We start from the raw sequence: 18,071 nt of genomic DNA, 5'->3' as shown, positions 1-18,071 counted from the left end.
TTTGTTTGTTTTATTGCGATAGCAACTATATGGACACTTCAACCGGATTTCTGCCGTCGGCGTCGCCGTGAGGTTCCGTATAGATAAAATCTTCGCCGCGCGCCGTATGCCCCAGCGGAAGCGTGCGGGGACGCGCGCTATCACGGAGAGCGAACGCACTCAATCTCCCACGCGCAAGCAAGGAAGCGGGAAGCCAGCGCCGGAGGGAGCGGGGGGGGGGGGGGGCACCTTTCTGCCAACAACCGAGCTCGTCGCTCGCCCGCACAGTCTCTTATCTCTCCCACGCGCAAGCAAGGAAGCGGGAAGCCAGCGCCGGAGGGAGCGGGGGGGGGGGGGGGGGGGGCGCACTTCTACGCTGCCAACAACCGCACTCGTCGTTCGTTCGACCGCACCGTCTCTTATCTCCACACGGCTCTGACCTTTATGCGCCGTGCATTCGCTGCTCAGTTTCCGTTGAAGCGATAGACCGCACGTACCTTCGCCCGCTGCGCGGCGTATGCACTCGCTGCTAGCGTTTTGACAGTCGTTGGCTGCAGTCATTCAGTGTGATCTATTCATGTTTGTTTGTGCGTGCTCACACCACGCTTGTTCATTCAGTTAGTAATAGTCGGGCCACATTTTCCAACGCACGCTACACATGCTATGCTGCCCAGATCGGCAGTGCAGCGCTACAGGTGTGTCCCTTCGCACGCGCTGCCCACGGTAAGCGCTTCTCATCAACACCACCATTTCACACGCGCCTTCTCGTGGTCATCGAGTCTCTCTTCATGTCGGTCTACTTACGCCGCAGCACACCTGCTTACTTAATCAGCTCATGTTTACTACAATTCATATTGCTACCAAGGCCGCTCACCTTACTTCGTATGACATTGCTGTGTTGCTATCGCATTCATTGCTTCGCCCTTAGGGCGAAACTGTGACAATTTTTTATCCCTTGCGGCATTTCTTGCTGTACATGTGCAGACAATGGATGCCTTTTTTACTTCTTCCCAAACTAAAGCAGTTTGTAGCTCATAACCGCACTATTGGGTGTTTTGTCCGCATCTGCCTTTTTTTCGTTATTTTGATTTCTTAACTCTTTACTGCATGAATTTTTATTTTCTCTTAAAAAATTAAACGAGCCTTTGTTTAGGCCTGCTATGCCTAGATAAACCTCACTTTTTTTTTTAAATGCGTGGTTGCGATTTTGTGAGCCAAGCTTGTCACGTAGGATAACAGTACGCAGTACGGGTATATTTTATGTCCATGAATAACGACATTCCCTTTGCAGAAAACTGTGTGCCACACATCTTTTAGTCAACACACATGCATTACAATGCCTGTGCAGAGTAACTGCTAAATGATGATAAAGGAGGAAGCCAAACCATCTCTTCATTGCACATGTGTTTGCTATTGCACGTCCCGGGAATACAATAAACGTCAGCACGCAAGGCATCCTCAACTGTTGCTGTGCACATTCTGTGAGCTATGCACAGGGCTGTGAATATTTTACAACACCATCCATACATTTGTACGTACAGCGGAGGTTGTCTAAATTTTTGTTCAACACTCAGAACAGTTGCAAGGCAAACCTCACTGTCAAGCCTGAAAAATGTTACTTTGGCTTCCAGGAACTCAAGTTTCCAGGCCACGTGGTCAGCTCCCAAGGAGTATGACCAGACCCAGAAAAGCTCGCTGCCGTTGCCGAGTTTCCTCATCCTAAAGACAAGAAGGCTGTTCAGTGGTTCCTGGGCCTCTGCGCTTACTACCGTCGTTTCGTTGAAGGCTTCTCCAGGATTGCTGAACCTCTCACGAGACTGGCGCGACACGAGACCGACGCGAGTTCGTGGTTGCGCGCGCGCTCTCCGAGAACCAGCCATTTCTAAAGGCAGACGTTTTTTTGACAATCTGTCGCTGGTCAACTATTTTAGCTGTACTAGCTGGGTGACAATATAATGTTTTAATGGATTCCAGTGCACTGTGGCTTACACAGAAACGAGCTCACTGACGAAGAGACAACGATAGCCCACAATAATGCTATGCAAGTGTCCATTCCAGTTTCTCAACCAGACACTGAGGTTCTAGTGTATACACACACTATTGCACAAAAACAATGAAACATACTGGGCACTGCTGAGTCAGCGCCATCACTACCTTCACAAACTCGACCCTGGCATGATGATGATGTGTGGTGTTTTATGGCGCAAGGGCCAGCTATGGTCAAAGAGCGCCATGCCAGTGTTTGTGAGTGTGCAGTGGAGCGGTGAATTCTGAGAAGTAGATAAAACGCGGCTGTAAAGGGGCCTAAAAATTATCGCTGTAAAGTGCGTAAAATATAAATGTACTAAGATCATGGCAATGACTAATGAGGTGTACTATGAAATGAAGAATGCATTGAGAAAGAAGAATACTATATTTAAAATATTTAAGATGCAGTAATTGGCAGGAAGCACTACTGCCTAAACAGAGCCCTTGAACCACAAGGGCCTAGAGGCATGTGCTATAAAAAACTATCACAGCGGCATTCTCTATAGAGAGGATGCGCTACGAACTGATTGGGCTAATAACATGTAGCACAACATCGTTCAAAAAGCCGAGGATTGCTTTGGCGTTAAAAAGTGGTTCTTCACCAATAAACATCATGGGATGAAGAGGGATATGATAGCAGTATGCTACAGGAAAATATTTTCTTCTCTCCGTTTCGGCTTCCCGACACTCCAGCAGGACGTGGAGGACGGTCAGCCTCTCACCACATCTACCACAGGTTGGTGGTTCATCACCAGTAAGCAAAAAATTGTGGGTGCCGTACGTGTGTCTTATTCTGAGAACAAAGTTGGTCTTTGATGCCAACTTTGTAACTAGGTAGGTGAAAAAGATCCCTTAAATTTCTCCTAAACTGAGTGGAATCGACCCCCCCCCCCCCATCACAAGGGTTCCTCAAAGACAGGAACCCGACGCATTAGCAGGCTGCGCCACAAATGCACTAAGTAATGCTGACGCATTACCGTTGACAGTCATTGTTACATCAGTTCTGCCGCTTTATTTTTTTTTGGTATAGCATCATTCTATGGCCGAAAAAGCATTTGAAGCTTGCCATGTGGAGTCTTTGGCTACTTTCATTTCATTTATTAGCACCCTCAAGGCCTGAAGGCATTACAGAGAGCAGTGGTAGAATTCATAAATAGTCATAAGTGGTAATATAATATTAACCCAATATTAACAAAAACGAACAATGTCTATAGAACAAAAAATGTCCTTCATTACAGAAGGACATTTCACCAGACCCGAGTAGACACTGTCAAAACATTTGACGTCATGACAAGCTGGCGTACTTGACACACTTCCCAGTAGTTATCAATCGGTGTCTCTAACCATCTTCCCGCCAGCTTGGGTCACTGAGTAGTTCATTGTCTAATGGGTAGAGAATGGGACTGCATTGCTGAGGGAACTGGGTCCAAAACCAGTCGTCAGATCAACTTTGGTGACTGGGTATATAGCGCTCTTTGAAGAACCACTTTGACGCCAACTTAGGTCACTGGATGTGTACCAGTGCTATGTGCCACCACTTCGATGACAAAACGAATTCTTTAAGCTTCCTCCGGTGCAGGGTGGAATCATACCCGCACCAAATATATACAGGAATTTTTTTCTCAATATATTCAGAAGGCGCCACGAATGGACTTTTGCACCAGTGCTGCTAGATGGTGCAGCGTGTCTAGTATTGTGCGAAAGCTTGGCTGAATACACGCCTCGTACATGACGCATTTCGGCGTTGGCAATACGGTGTGTCGCTGCGTTGCTTCAATGCGAATTGCATTAACGTCGGCATTCATCGTCAGGTGGGTTCTGCCGAAATTTCCCTGTTGTAGAAACGTAATTCACTAACACACCTTCCCTTAATGGTTCTCTTTAGTGTCACTTTAACAGTGGCATTCAGTCTCTGCTTCAGTGGGCCTTCACAACTTCCTTTTCTTTCCACGGCTGTTGCTTTAGCCTATTACTTTTCCGCCGCAGGACAGCGAGCTCACCTGCAACTTGGTGGAAGTGCTGTGATGGGTCTTGGGCACGTACACCACCTCCTGCACCTCCCCCGCGGGACGGTCAGAGTTCTTGCCAAACACAATGCAGTCGTTGCGTGTGGCCGGTGGCAAGGCCACGAAGGTGTCGCAAGATGTAGGTCGGTTCCCAAGAACAGACTCTGCAGAGAAGAACAAGAACGGACAATCATGAAATGAACAATGACTCCCCCATGTATAGTATTCCAGCTTGGTATGTCAGAATGCTGTGATGGTTTCGCCTATTCTGTTGCATTTCAGATTAGCAGGTGACATAAATTTAGCTGCGTAAGCAATGCACATTTTACTGCGCAGGCGTACTATATGACGACATACTATATACAACGGGCGAATGGTCCTCATTTTCAAGTGCTTAAGCTTCCCAGTAGCATGGAGTATTATGGTCCTCACCACCAACAATCAACCCCCAGCATGGCATCACCATCCTCAGCTAGTGCCCACAGCATCCAATGCACAAAATGGGGCAAGCACGAGACTGTTAGTGACAGTAATAGTGATAAGATATCTGAAAACCTCATTTCATGATATTTTTGATCAATTTATATTTCCACTTGAAATGAGAGGAACTGGCACCTAGGTCTGAAAGGATGCGAGGCCAGCAAAAATGGCCAGTATAATCCATACACAGAAGCCATCTGAAAGTCAATCCTAGTATATCCAGGGATGTAGGCCACAGTACTAGTGATGAACCAATCTGCTAAAGAAGTTGCAGCAGCAACTGCTGAACTAACATATGCAGTGGCACCTGGGTTTACAAATGCTTCTGTTCACAAACAATTTGGTTCACTAACAGCGGCGTTTGCAAAATTTTACCTGGCTTCACGAACTCTACTTTGGTTAACGAGCTTATTGGGCTCACGGAGACCACGTGTGTGACATTGAGATGTTTATTTTTTTTTTCTAAATAAAAATCACTTTATTAATGACAATTTTACCTCAATACTGACTTTCTAGCTTAAAATATAATTTTGTGTTTGATGCTCCAGTCCAAGAAGAAATATTCAATTAATAGTACTATGAAGCTGGCCAGAACTTCACTGAGAAGCACCACTCACTCCAACCTAACAGTAACAAACATGTTTAAACATGATGAATCACAAAGTGGTTTTCCCATTTCCAGAGGGTTGTGCAGTACAGGAAAAAAACAAGCAACATTGAACAGATTTCTTGCCAGAACTCAGCTTGCAGCTTAAAGCCCAAAGAAGAGAGAAGGAAACCCCTGAGTGAGATCCTCATGATGTACTTATTGAGAGTGACTCTACCTTGAACTAATAACCACCTACCACCCACCTACCTGCCCGTTTCTCCCACCAGACAAGTGTAATAGCGTTGCCCTGTTCATAAGCACTGAACAGGGCATTTGTTTTCGCATATTTGTGTTCGAATAAATTTTGTTCGAAGCCCTAGAGTCTGAATGGATTAACTGCATTCACATGGCTTCCTATTAGAAAGTCTGCTTGGGTTTGCGACCAATTCGATTCGCAATCAGAGTCACGAAACGAATTAAGTTCGTGAATCAAGGCGCCACTGTATATCTTGTAGCAGACAAGGGTAGAGGCTTGGTCGTGTTGGTAATTCATCGTAACACAAGCACAGCGCAAAAGACGGGGACAAGATAGAAAGACATACACGCCACTGACTTCCGACATCATACGTTGAAAGTCAGCTCCGTGTGTGTCTTTCTACCTTGTCCCTGTCTTTTGCGCTGTGCTTGTGTTACGATTTTGTAGCAGCAGTGACCATGCCGAGTGTCAGAAGGAGAGGTACATACATTGAAATAGCTTGCGGGAATGAACACCCTTGCTCACATGTTTATGTTCAGAGAGGCTGTGGTTGATAGGAGTGTTTGCATAGCTGGGAAACCTGGCCGAAGTAGAAGCAAGTCACCGAGAGACTCACAGGTAGCATGTGCAAATAGATGAACCTGTATGTATCACTGTGAACCAATCGCTTAGGCAGTTCTAGCCAGGGCTGTAGTAGAGAATTTCGTAGCCTAGCAGCGGGTCACGTTGAACCAATACTTGCATTGCATGGCGTCACACAGACTCCATGAGATAGAGTTTGCAGCTTCCCTAAATTTACACGCAGCACACAAGATGAGGGAAAGATAGGGAGGTGAAAAGTGTAAAGGAAGATATAGCTAGGACACAAAGCTGAATATGCCACCAGCCTTGGCTGTCACCTTAGCTACATGGTGGCCAAAATGCAGAATCGGTGCAAGGGGTTGCTCTGACGACGGCAAGGTCCTAGCCGCACGGAGCGTGTGCAACGTCACCAAGCTTCTGTGGGGAAGTGTGACTTGCCTTGCTGAACTAAAGCATATGACAGCAGAGTGGTAGTTTGAACTGATGTAGTAACAGTTTTCTGTGAAACACTGCAGTTGAGTTTTGAAACACGACTGCAGTAACACACAAGTGGAGGGAGAGCAAATGTTCATTGTCCAAGTAGTATAATCAGCACATTGTGTCTTGATGACTACTGTTGAAAGGAGAACGCTGCTTGCGTAAACACTGAAAAGAATGGAGCCCCAGGATGGATCATTAAAAGACTCCAGAAAGTGCAGTAACGCTGCTGCAAAGGTAGAAAAGTGGACAGCTGAGTAGAAGGTGGGAAGCTTGCTGGAACAAGGTTTTGTAAGTGCTTGTCACGTCTTGTATCATTGCATGTCTTTGTTTGCACTTTACCATAAATGCTCGTGGTAACTTTGGTCAGTCAGAAAGGAGATTAGCCACTGGGGCACAGCACTGGAACCAAGTCTCTGGACAAGTTGCTTGGGGCTTAGTTGCAAATGAATTGCTGTCATCGAGCTAGATGACACTGCAGGTCAGCAGACAAGAGCCCACGCTGTCACTGATCAAGCAGTAGATCAAAGCAATAAGAGCATCCCATATATTAGCTCAAGCTTGAGAAACCATAATGAGAATTTGGAAGAAGCTCTAGACAGTTGAGGTGAGAACAGTGATTCATGTTGGCAATTCATTCAAGAGCTGAACACAGGGTGGATGCATTGAAAATGGGACAGTAGCAAGACATGCCACTCGGGAGACATAGGACTTGTCCTTGCCCCAGAAGACGGGAGTGATGAGGACCCTTTGCTAAGCATTCGGGGAGGACTGTACGATCAAATATAGTTTGGAAGAAAGAAGAAAGAGAGAAGCATATACGACAGACGTGCTGCAAGCAAGTTGTGATGTCCTGCATTGGGAGGTTCATGCCTCATGTCCCAGCCCGCCTAAATCGTGTGTCAGAGACTCAACCTGTATTCATGCCGATCGAGAAATGTGAAAGCTGCCACTTAACTCAATTGAAAGTTTAGCATGTGCCCCGCTGTCCTCCATCTGCTTGTATGCGTGTCTTTTTCTCCTAGGACATATTTTAGAATCAACATTCTCAGTAGATTTCAACTTTGACGGAGCGAAAGCATTTCCAATATCAAATTATATATTATTTCTGATTTATGTTTATTATTTTGCAATTACCGGCCATTATGTTAAAATGTTCTTGGTTGCCTCTCCCTGCATAATCCCTCGGGGCTTTAGGGCCAAATATGGAAATCAATGAAACAAAGTTTCATCAATATTATTAGTATTGATATTACTAAAATACTGCCACAAAATGCTAAATGAGATAAATCCACATGAGGATGATGGCAGTGGAACATTCTCTGATATTATTGCACATCAAAATGTGCATCAATTTATGCATTCCGACAGGTAGAATCATCATAAAACGCCGTTACCATTGTAAATGCATTGTTATCAGAAGAAAAAAAAAAACATACATTTTGCAACAGGTGAATGCACGCAAGGGCACGTGCACTCGTCAATTTCGAAGGTAGACTTCGCTGCACAACACATCAGTAATGCCGTGAAAAAAGAACTCGAGCTACTGATCTAGCCGTTATATCGAGATAAGAGGGCCAACGTTCTCGTGTTTTTCTATCGCACTTCTTTTTTTCATTCTGGCAAGATGAATTAACTTATAAATAGGCCAAGACATTCACTGTCAAAGAAAAATACATCCCTGGTAAAAAAAAAAAAAAAAGAACTTATAAAAACTGATAATTTGGCCGCGGCGTTGAATGAATGAAAATTATTATTATTATTTTATTTTTTTTGCACAGGTAAACAGGCGCAGGACTGTCGTAAAAATGATTTTATTTAGAATGTGTTTCTTTTTCCTGCAGCGATTGCAATTAATTACTTATGTGTCTTGCTAAATGAGAAGATACACGCTCGAGAGAACGATCACATAACGTGACAACACTTAAGCAGATTAGCACGGATCACACGCGCGAAATGGACAGCGCACGAACACTCGATTAGTGTACGGCTACATTAAGTTAACCACGGTGTATCAATTATTATTATTACTTTATTCGTATAAGCTGTCGTCGCGTTGCGGCTTTCATTGCGACGCGCATGCACGTTCTCGTAGAAAAAAAAATTGTTTTAGCATGAATGTATTATTTATGAATCCACGCGCGTTTCCAGCGCTAGTTCTGAAGCTGAGAAGCACCAACTGCCTGTTTCTGCGAATACTTTTTAAAGGCCAGGCCGATCCGCACGGACAGCTGCTCGCATGTAGTACGGGCAGCAGAACGCGAAGGAATAAACTAGCCGGCTACGTTAGCGAACTCTCTGCGGATATGCCTTTTTTGTGGACAGCGACGCCAGAAATGTAGGTCGTTTGACCAAGAAGAAAACGGCGAAAAAAATTCGACGTACGAGAAAAGAAACTGGGCCGGAAGCGTGCACGACCGAACAGTACGTCAAGAGGGAAAATGCCTGCGATATCAAAACCCTTTTAGACACGTGTAAACTGCGATTTAAATTAACAGTGAGGGACGATTACAAACACGAGGTTGCATGTTACGTCCGGGTACGCGAACTGGATCATCGAAAACGCCGGCCAAAAAAGACCGTCGAAACATAGCTGAAGTGTGAGCCGCCGTTCAAGATAATAAAACAAGAAGCTGATCGACCCCTTCAAACGCGTCGATCGGGGAGGCAGACCGCAATACATTAAAGTATGCGGTTGCAGCTGTGGTCCTCTCGGTTAGAATTGACTACACCCAAAACTCACCCAACTGTATCGATTGGTACGCGGCGTACTACACGAAAGTAAAGAAAACTGCAGACTGAATGAGATGGTCGAGTGGACGGGAGAAAAAAAAAAAAAAGTTGCTCGAAGCACGTACCCATGTTGAACAGCTTAAGGCAACTTTCTCCGCGACCGTCCGATGTTTACTGCCTGAATTTTGCGGATCTTTGCAGTGGATGACCGATTCGCAAACTCGCGAGCAACACTACACAAGCTTCGCCTCGTACGGGAAAAGCCGCTCCGCTGCCGCGCACGCAGGTGGGTTGGCACGAGACCCTCAAAACGTGGGGCACCACTCTACAACAAAGTTTTATGACGTTACAGCCGCGAAACCTCACTTTACAACAAAACTATACCCTGTAAATATTTTTTAAAATTAATGAACTTATGCGTTACCTATAAATATTTACAAAAACCAATATTAAATTTATTTACTTAAACAATACAAATAAATAGTTTATTTATATATTCATAGATGGCGCAACAATCGGTTATGACTTTTTTGAGCGCAAGTATGTTTGCAGAAGTTATGAAGTTTCAGAACGTTTTATAAACGTCTACCAAATTGCACTCAATCGATAAATAAAAACTAACTATGCAACAAAATAAAAAAAGTTTTTATATAATTTATTAACAGCGTGGTTTATATTTTCAAATCAAGACGTCTTAGTAACACATTTTTTTGAATTTGGCGTGCGTCGGGCCTCGCATTTTTGACGTACCCTACTCCTTTTCCCATCGTGGGCTTCCAAGGGCTGCTGCGACCGGCCAGTTTGGACGGTGCTTGCCTGCTAAAACTCGTGCACCCCGGCTTCCCTCCAGGAATTTTGTCGGCATGGCCCTCTTTCGGTTACTCCCGACTCGCACAGTCGTCCAAACTCAGGTGAGTCAAAAAGTTTGTCTCCACACTTCGCGGTCTCCGACCGAACGCGTCCGCTCCGCAGGCCGACCTTCGATGAGCGCATGAGAGAGCCATCGGAATGAATGACTGGCGTTGACACGGTTAAAAGTGGGCTTAATTTGCGCGGAGGGGCATTACGCTGATCTAACTGAAGATTTCATTCATCGACGACAGCTTGAAGCATATTGAATTAGACGCGGCACACACACTTTTCCTCGTTTTGAGGTCAACCAGGTCGACGCGCGTGTGTTCGTATTCGTGCTTCGCTGATTCTCCGATCGACGTGGCCTTTCGTTTCGTAAACATCCGATCTTGGACACGCGAGTTTCACGAATGGTTTAGTTTGGCCGTGCGGCGCCGTTCTTAGCGCGTCTTGGCGGGGTCAGTGAGGGGGCCGGTTCCTTTCGCCGGCTTCTCTGAATCGAGCTTCCAAGCTGGTAGCGGACCTTGCGCCGGCTCAGTGTAATGTATACCTACTCTCGTATTCCGCTTGATGTAACCGGTCATGCGTGCTCTAGACAGGAAGGAAAAAAAATTAAAAAAAAAAAACGTCCGAGTGCGAGTAGCACAATTTGCGACTAATTTTCTTGTCCCGTTAATGCACGCAGCATGGTCTCTTCTTTTTTTCCCCGCTAGAAGACCAGTCCGTGGGGCTACCCCGATGAGGAACGGGTTGAAGACTTGCCGGTGGCACGTTTCACCACATGTTCCTCCCCTCGCCCACCCTCTGTGACGCTCATAAGCGTTGCGGGCGCTCCCTTGACGAGGTTGTTGATTCCGTTATAGACGTGTGCTCTTTATAACTTTTTGTATTTTTTGTTCTTTTCCTTCCGCCGCTACATCGCGCCTGTTGAAGAAAACTCGCAGGTATACGATCTGCAGCGGAGAATATATCTCTCGACTGTCTTGCTGAAAAAAAAAAAAAAGTATTTGTATGATTGCTACGCGGTGTCGTTCACTCATAGTAATATGCGTCGTGTCATATACGCCCTGCTCTCCGGAGAACTTTCTTCTCGTGCCCGAATTGCAGAGAGTAAAAAAGAAATCCAAAAGCAAAAAGAAAGTGTTCGACCTAGCCGATAATACAGGCATCCTACTTTTGTTTACCACCTTTGGCTGAATTTTACCTGTGAATGTTTTGGTTAAATGTGTTAGTTGCACACGGCTGTTGAGTTACACATAATCTGTGCTTATCAAGCTTTGTGACCTTTAACACATCCGCTAGAAAAACCTTTGCCCATGGTACTGATTACGCGTTAGGTGTGGTAATGAATGGATAACTGTTCCACTTTTTGTGTGTGTGTCTTGAAGTAGGTCACTCACACCCTTTTTCTTTTGCTATCAGGCTTGCTTAAATATGCAATTCAGTGTCTCCTATCTCAGTTCTTAGTAGCATTGCTTGACAACAAACTCTCATCTGTATGCTTGACAACAAAATCTCATCTGTAAAGTTATCCATGTCCCAGTAATGACTAGAGCAGTGACATATGCAAAACTGTCGCAGCTTCATATGGGCCAAAAATAGCCGTTATACGGTTACGCAGCGCAAGAGTCCGAAGGGGTCGGAAGGAGGTTATTGCTTCATGCAGTGAACTATCTCTGCATTAGTTTGAGGTGGGAACGGGAAGTCCTCGGCTATCGTTTGATAAGCATTTGCGCATGTAAGCACACTGAGAATGTGGGTCTTGACGCTGCGATATGTGATGTGCACTGTAACGCCATGCAAAGACACGCACACCTGCAGTACAGTTGTTATCTTTAGTGCGATACCTGGCGTGACATTGGCTAGTGCGTGGATGCACGAGCCGCTATCTTATCTCGTGTAAGCTTTTTTTGGGTCACTTGCTACAGACTAAACATGCCTGAAGAGGCTCATGACCGTGCTAGATAGCTCTGGGACCTACCTTGATTTTTTTTTTTTTTTTTTGCCAGTGTACGGAGAGATATGGAAATAGATCCTCCTCTACAGCCAACTGGGGGTTTGCACCCTGGAAGCTGTTGGACATTATTCACTGTTCACAGATCTTGTTACTTTTGGTGATGTGAGGCTATGGCTGGTGGAGATACAAGGTCACTCGTGCAGTAACTTCTGATTAAATATATATTTTTTTCCTGTATAACATTATAAGCCATTTGCTTTTATTTTACCTGTGTTAATCCACTTAAGCACCAACTCTGCAGCAAGAATGTGCCGTGTTAACATTTTATGGTCCCAACCACCAACGAAAATAATGACCTTCAACATGCTTCTTAAAAGGAAGCTTTAGCCGAGGCCCAACTACGGTACCACCTATTCAAATACATGTAAAACGATGAAATGATTTTCGGAGATAACCCTTGCAACTATTTTAATGAAATTAGTTGCATTTGAAAGAGAAAGTTACATTCTAGTGACTGTATGAAGCTGAATTTTCATTTAGGACGCTGATTCTTTTACAAAAAGTGCTGAAAATTAGTAAGTTTGAAAAAAATGGAAGCACGAATTTTACAATTTCATAACACTGTATCACAGATATGGCAGGGCCGGTATTTTGTAGCGATGCGTTAAGGCTTATTCTGTACTAGTCTTATCATCCACTGCTCATGGCCGGCTGGTCCTGTTGATAACGTGTGCGGTCCGTTGCTCTGACCACTGAGCAAGTGCGAAAAGGCATTAGCATCGGAAAGGTATTGCTACAAAATACCGGCCCAGTTCTGTACACTCTAAAGTATCTAAAGTGGGCATATCTGTTCAAATAATTTAGTTTACATGGACTTGTTACGCTTACCAGTGTTAGTCATATATTTCACAGGGGTTTATAATACATCGATTTTGTCCGCTTTAGATGCATAATTAGGTGCAGTTTACACATTTTTTTTTTTTCAATGCCAACTGTGAGAGTTGTAAACTTGATAGTATTTCTTCTTTTTTTTAATTTTCAATTACTTTTATGTAAAAATGGCCCGTCTAGATCAAAAATACTTTTCCTGGACTCGCTAGATCTTGAGTTTTTTTATTAGGTAACATACCTCGTCAAATTTGATTTGCCGCAGGGATTGTTACCAAGAAAAGAGAAAGAAAGAAACGTTTATTGTTGAAACAGTGTCCCGAGCGAGGCCCGGTATCACCCTGAGGTGGGAAGGTTCCATTTCTCTTTTCCTATGTATTAGATAGGAGCCTCCAAGCCAAAGCTTCCTCTTAGGAATTCTCACTAAAATTGTTAATTTGGGCTGCTATATTGATCTTATTTGAATTTGTGCTCTTTTTTTTTTTTTTTTTTTGCACCTCATGAAAGTTGCAAATCTATATGAATGTGCCAGTCCAGGTCAGCTGGAACATGAGGCCACGCTAAAAGTCTCTAGAAGGCAAGCGTACCCGTCGAATTACTCCTTTCTGTTTTTTTTTTTTATTTCCTTTTTTGAACAAGAAAAAGAAAACGCATGCCAACAAGCCAGCGAAAGACATGACAGCCTACAGAAATCTTGCGAGCGACACAACCCCAAATCCCGCTTACATTAGGCAATGCTGGTCACTGTGTCATAGGATCACTTGGCTAAAATCTCTCATATCACTGATTTGGTGTTATGAAATTGGCCTTTAGTTGTAATGGTATTAAATGAGCATTGCATTTTTGGACCACTTTGGCGCATGGCGACATTTCTTGGCTATTCTGTATATATATTTTTTTTTCATTTTTCTTCAATAAATGTTTACTCCTCCCTCCTCATCACGACTTCCACAATGCAAAAAAAAAACTGCCCTGTGAAAAGGTATTGTGGCACAGTTGGCCAGGAACAAGAGTCCTTATCTAAAGCTGCCGCATGTGCAGAAAACCCATCAGTATTCAACACACGCTGCGCTCTCATCCCTGTGGCACAAAAGCAACTGTCACGCGTTAGCGTTACAGCGCGTGTTTGTTGCAGCACGAACATGTGCAAGCGTTATCTCACAGCTGGGAAAAGGCTGTTGTCCTGCCTGGAGCTTTTTTATATGGGCTAGTTGCACTCGCACACCTGGGAAACATTATATGTATATAATCTTGCACTGGTGCTCTTCATAAGCTACTGCTGTGAGCTAGCTGTTTTAACTGCACATTTAGCGGGTTGTAACTTCAAACTGGCACAAATGCCTTAGTCACATTTCTGAAATAGTCATTGCATCGTGAGAGGGCTCCTAGACTTCAACTCAATTCTAAAGTTGCGCTGGTTGTTGCATTGCTGGGTATCAAAAGAACACGGGTGCTTTTTAGCAGGACACCAAGTAGGTAACACACGCAAGCATCAACTCGTATCAGCGCTAGAGGCAGACAGCGGCAGATGACCCATATCGCTCTGTGTGATTCCGGCCAGTCAAAAGAGCAGTGTTTCATATTTTAAAATTTTTTCTGCTACTCCTAAGACTGACACATCCTCCAAGTAAGAATAGAAGTAGTCAGCCGTGCACTTTTTTATTTGATAAGCGGTTAAAGTGCTTTGCAGTGTTGAGGTTCCTGGTGTTGTACTGTGGACTACAAGGTTGCAGGTTTGATTTCTGCCCACTGTGGTGGCATCTTCAAGGAGGGGGTGTTAAGGGAACAGAAGAGCACCTATGTGAATATTTTTGTGCAAGACACGTTCCGGTCTTATGGGGAGTGCAAATCGCGCAGAAGGCAATACATTTGTTTGAACAGGTTCAAAATGACAGGGAGGGTATGCTGAACAGGAGGGTGCACTTTCGCTTGACAATGTTGCATCCGATGGCTCTTCTTTGCATACCTATGAAGTTTTATCATAAATATCATATCTTTCTCTTGTGCAACTTAAAAATGTTAAGTTGCATGATGTTTTGGTTAAAACTGACTTAAAAGTACCAATACTGGTGTTGTGGTGGCAGTTGAATGCATGTAACATACTTTCAAAACCCGATTTTAGATGCCGATGGAAAGCTTACGCGAAGTTCTGTCCTGTTATATGTAATGCTATTCCGCAATTGAAGTTGGCAAAATTGAGAAATCCAAGAAAATGATTGCCGCTTTGCAGCACTGCAGATTGATGTGCCATAAAATTGAGCAAAGCGCATGGTGCCCAACAGACACATGCGCGTGGGGTACATACATGGCAGACTTGTACGCAAAGCATTCGATTACAATTACAATTACTTCTTTCAAAAATGCAATTGAGTACATTTACCAATTACCACCCTACAAAAGTAATTGAGGAGTATTAAAAAGCAATCAATTGTTCTAAAATTACTTTTTCCATACTTCATTTCGCACACATAGAGTAAATACAGGCTGGCCTGGCTCCTTCAGTGTGTTCTCTCCAGCCCTTCACACATTGGTTGTCTTCAATAAGAATTGCATTTCAAAAGTGTCATCGGTACTTTTCGGTCTCTTCCCTCATTTTCTCACGAAGATATCTGCAGCAGTACTGAAAACTCACTCGATGTGAGCACTAGAGAAAAGGATTGTGTTGGTAAAGTACGAACACCTTGCTCATAAGACTGTGGTTTTCAAGATGTTGCGATGCTCGGGTCTGGGTCCTCTATGAATCGTAGCGCTTCATCGTTGTTCGGTCTATAAGGGAAGACGCTACTGATGGAGCGAGTGAAAAACGGTAAAATCGTCCTTAGGTAAATCCCTGGCATCAACGTTCCATGTGGTCATCGCATTCGAGCCATAAAAGTGCAGTTTGAATTTGTCGGCCAACATTTGCCGAGCCTCTTTCCAGTGCCCTTCACTGGTTAGCCATTTAGACATGAACGACTAAGTGTTGCAGATTCCAGCAAACGTTCACGTTCCTTAAGAAGGTGTAAAACCTGGAATGTAATTTAATATAAAGCTGCATATTAGTCCACCCAAAAATACTGTTCGTGTGTTACAATCACAGAAATGGGTGTGCAGTGGAAGCTCACCATCTTCACGGAGAGAGCAAAATTAGCATTCTGCAGAGCAGCACCATTTGACACCAAGCGAACCGCAGCCGATGCACTTTTATTAAGCGACATTAAAATAGCTCGTTGGTTTGCGCTGATCTTTCTTCTCTTCAGTGTCCGTAAAGAAGTTCTTCTGGAAGTTAAAAAAAACAGGAAGCCACCTTTTCCTCACTCAATCGAGCAGCGGCACGCCGTCTGTCGGTGTGGCTGAAGTGCCATAGCAACGTTCTACAACCGCCAGCACGCCACGTGCGTTTTTCCTCCAGTGTGGCTGGGGCTTAACATGTTGTTTGTGGGTTCGTTGGAATGTTGTTTAAAAGGACACTAAAGCAAAACAATAAATCAATTTAGGCTGATAAAGTATTCCTCGAAAACATGTAATTGTTAATTTCATGATAATAGGATCGATTAGAAGAGAAAATAAAGCTAAAAGTGTCGTTTTTTGAATTTCGTGCGGAAACCCCAACGCTGGTATGTCTGCCTGATGTCACGGATTTAAAAGTATCTTTTCGTATTTGGGCCTCGTTGGCTCACTGAAATTTCCTGAAACTTGCCATGATCAATCCTTGGCTCCTTTAGAACGCGGTGTAGCCAATCTTTGCCGCTAAAGAATTAACTGGGCTCTAGCAGACACTGTCACCTCATGATGTCACGGGAGCTAGTGCGCGAACTTCAAGGCAGTGTCTCCACCTGTCTTTTTGTTTCCTGACTTACCAAGCATCTTTTCACAGTAAGAGTCGTGTTCTTGGTATTGTGGAAGGGTAATTTACTGATGCAGATGAAATCATTTTTCTCTTTAGTGTCCCTTTAAGCTAGTACACTAGAGTATAAAGCTATGAGCTTTATAAATACCAGTAGGAGCCCACTTATGCAGTCGTATTATCAAATTTCAGGTGAGAACGTGATCGCAATAACAATATCAAAATGCATTGCCCCATGGGAAGTTGGCGGGGGAAAAAAAAGAAACGTATTAGCCCAGCAAACATATTAAGCAGAATCGTGTCAACGAGATTCCACTGTATATGAGCCACGTATTTATCACACAGATACATAGAAACATATGCGCTTAATGGCCCACTACTTCTGTCTACATCAGAGAAGTTGTGCATAAATGGCGTCAAATAAAGCATTGAGCTGCAGCTCCTACCGCCTATAAAGGCCGCCTAAAAGCACTTCCAGGAGAGAGAGAGAGAAACTTTATAAGAGAAAAGCTCAGAGGTCAGTTTTAGAAGAGAGATGTGTAAATCTGCAAGCCTGCCATGTTCAGACGAAGGAAGCTTAACTGCAGGACACTGATTGTGGGAAGGAGGTAACCCATGTACAAGTTTCAATCCTTTTAGACACTGGAGTTCTAGTCAAATTTAAGTGCTCAAAGTCTCGTCACCCATCATAGCTTGTTTCGTCAAAAATCGAACTAGTTACTGGTAATTGGTTGCTGAAAAAAAGCAAGAATTACTGTGAGTGTTGCATAGTCAAGAAAGTAATTGTTACATTACAAAATTACCCAAGAATGTAATTGACTGCAAGTAATTAATTACGTGTAATCTGTTAAGTACTAGTGTAATACATGGTGACATACTTCAATGAAGCTGCAGCCTTATTTTAATGGCCAGTGGGCTTCACTCTTTCTCTCTCTGTTTTTTCACAATGCTGCACAAGCAACTTGACAAGTTAACTGGCAAAGCCACATGCCCTGTCAACTGTGCATCCACCCGAATGTTGACAGTGCTTACTCCATGTAAACAACAGGCAGTTTTCTTTTCAAGCACGGAAAGTGTTTCCACAGGCTTGTGTTGGTAAATGTTAGTTGTATCATGGCTATTGGGCTTGTTTCTGCGCGTAACTAGGCTATAATAATAATGTAATGGATGTTCTTAAACTGTTTCTACGAGCAGCCTGTTTGCTTTACAAAGCAATAAAGGTAGCCAACCAGTGTTGGCTGCAACAGAAGCACCAAGGCTCTTTGTCAACAAACAGCAGAGATGAATGAGTCTGGCCCTCTTTCTCTTATCAGTGAAAGAATGGCGGGATTGCTTCATTGGCACATGCTTGGTCTGAAAATAGACTGTACTGCGTTGCCTCACGCTTTGAGTGCACTAAATCAGTCGCACAAGCGGGC

General features: G+C 43.9%; 2 protein-coding genes across 5 annotated transcripts in view; one reads left to right on the top strand and one right to left on the bottom strand.

Annotated features, from left to right (window-relative positions):
* The window catches only part of LOC119441674 (secernin-2), a 79,949-nt gene extending 70,521 nt beyond the window's left edge, over nt 1-9,428 (bottom strand). For all 3 annotated transcript variants that reach the window (XM_037706270.2, XM_049661521.1, XM_037706271.2), the window contains exons 1-2: nt 9,256-9,428; nt 4,008-4,177 (exon numbers count right to left, since the gene is read on the bottom strand). In XM_037706270.2, the coding sequence (XP_037562198.1) occupies nt 4,008-4,177; nt 9,256-9,259 (174 nt within the window). In that variant the 5' untranslated portion in view covers nt 9,260-9,428. The remainder of the gene's footprint in view (nt 1-4,007; nt 4,178-9,255) is intronic.
* A 454-nt stretch (nt 9,429-9,882) lies between these two features.
* The window catches only part of LOC119441672 (probable citrate synthase 2, mitochondrial), a 58,277-nt gene continuing 50,088 nt past the window's right edge, over nt 9,883-18,071 (top strand). The window contains exon 1 of one of the 2 annotated variants that reach the window (XM_037706265.2): nt 9,883-10,041. In XM_037706265.2, the coding sequence (XP_037562193.1) occupies nt 9,994-10,041 (48 nt within the window). In that variant the 5' untranslated portion in view covers nt 9,883-9,993. Of the gene's footprint in view, nt 10,042-13,334; nt 13,405-18,071 lie in introns of those variants that run through there. The other variant, XM_049661519.1, reaches the window with a different exon arrangement.

The sequence above is a fragment of the Dermacentor silvarum genome, chromosome 2 (assembly GCF_013339745.2).
Source record: "Dermacentor silvarum isolate Dsil-2018 chromosome 2, BIME_Dsil_1.4, whole genome shotgun sequence".
NCBI lineage: Eukaryota > Metazoa > Arthropoda > Arachnida > Ixodida > Ixodidae > Dermacentor > Dermacentor silvarum.
Note: the sequence above shows the minus strand (reverse complement) of the source record. Positions and strands in the feature narration are given on the sequence as shown.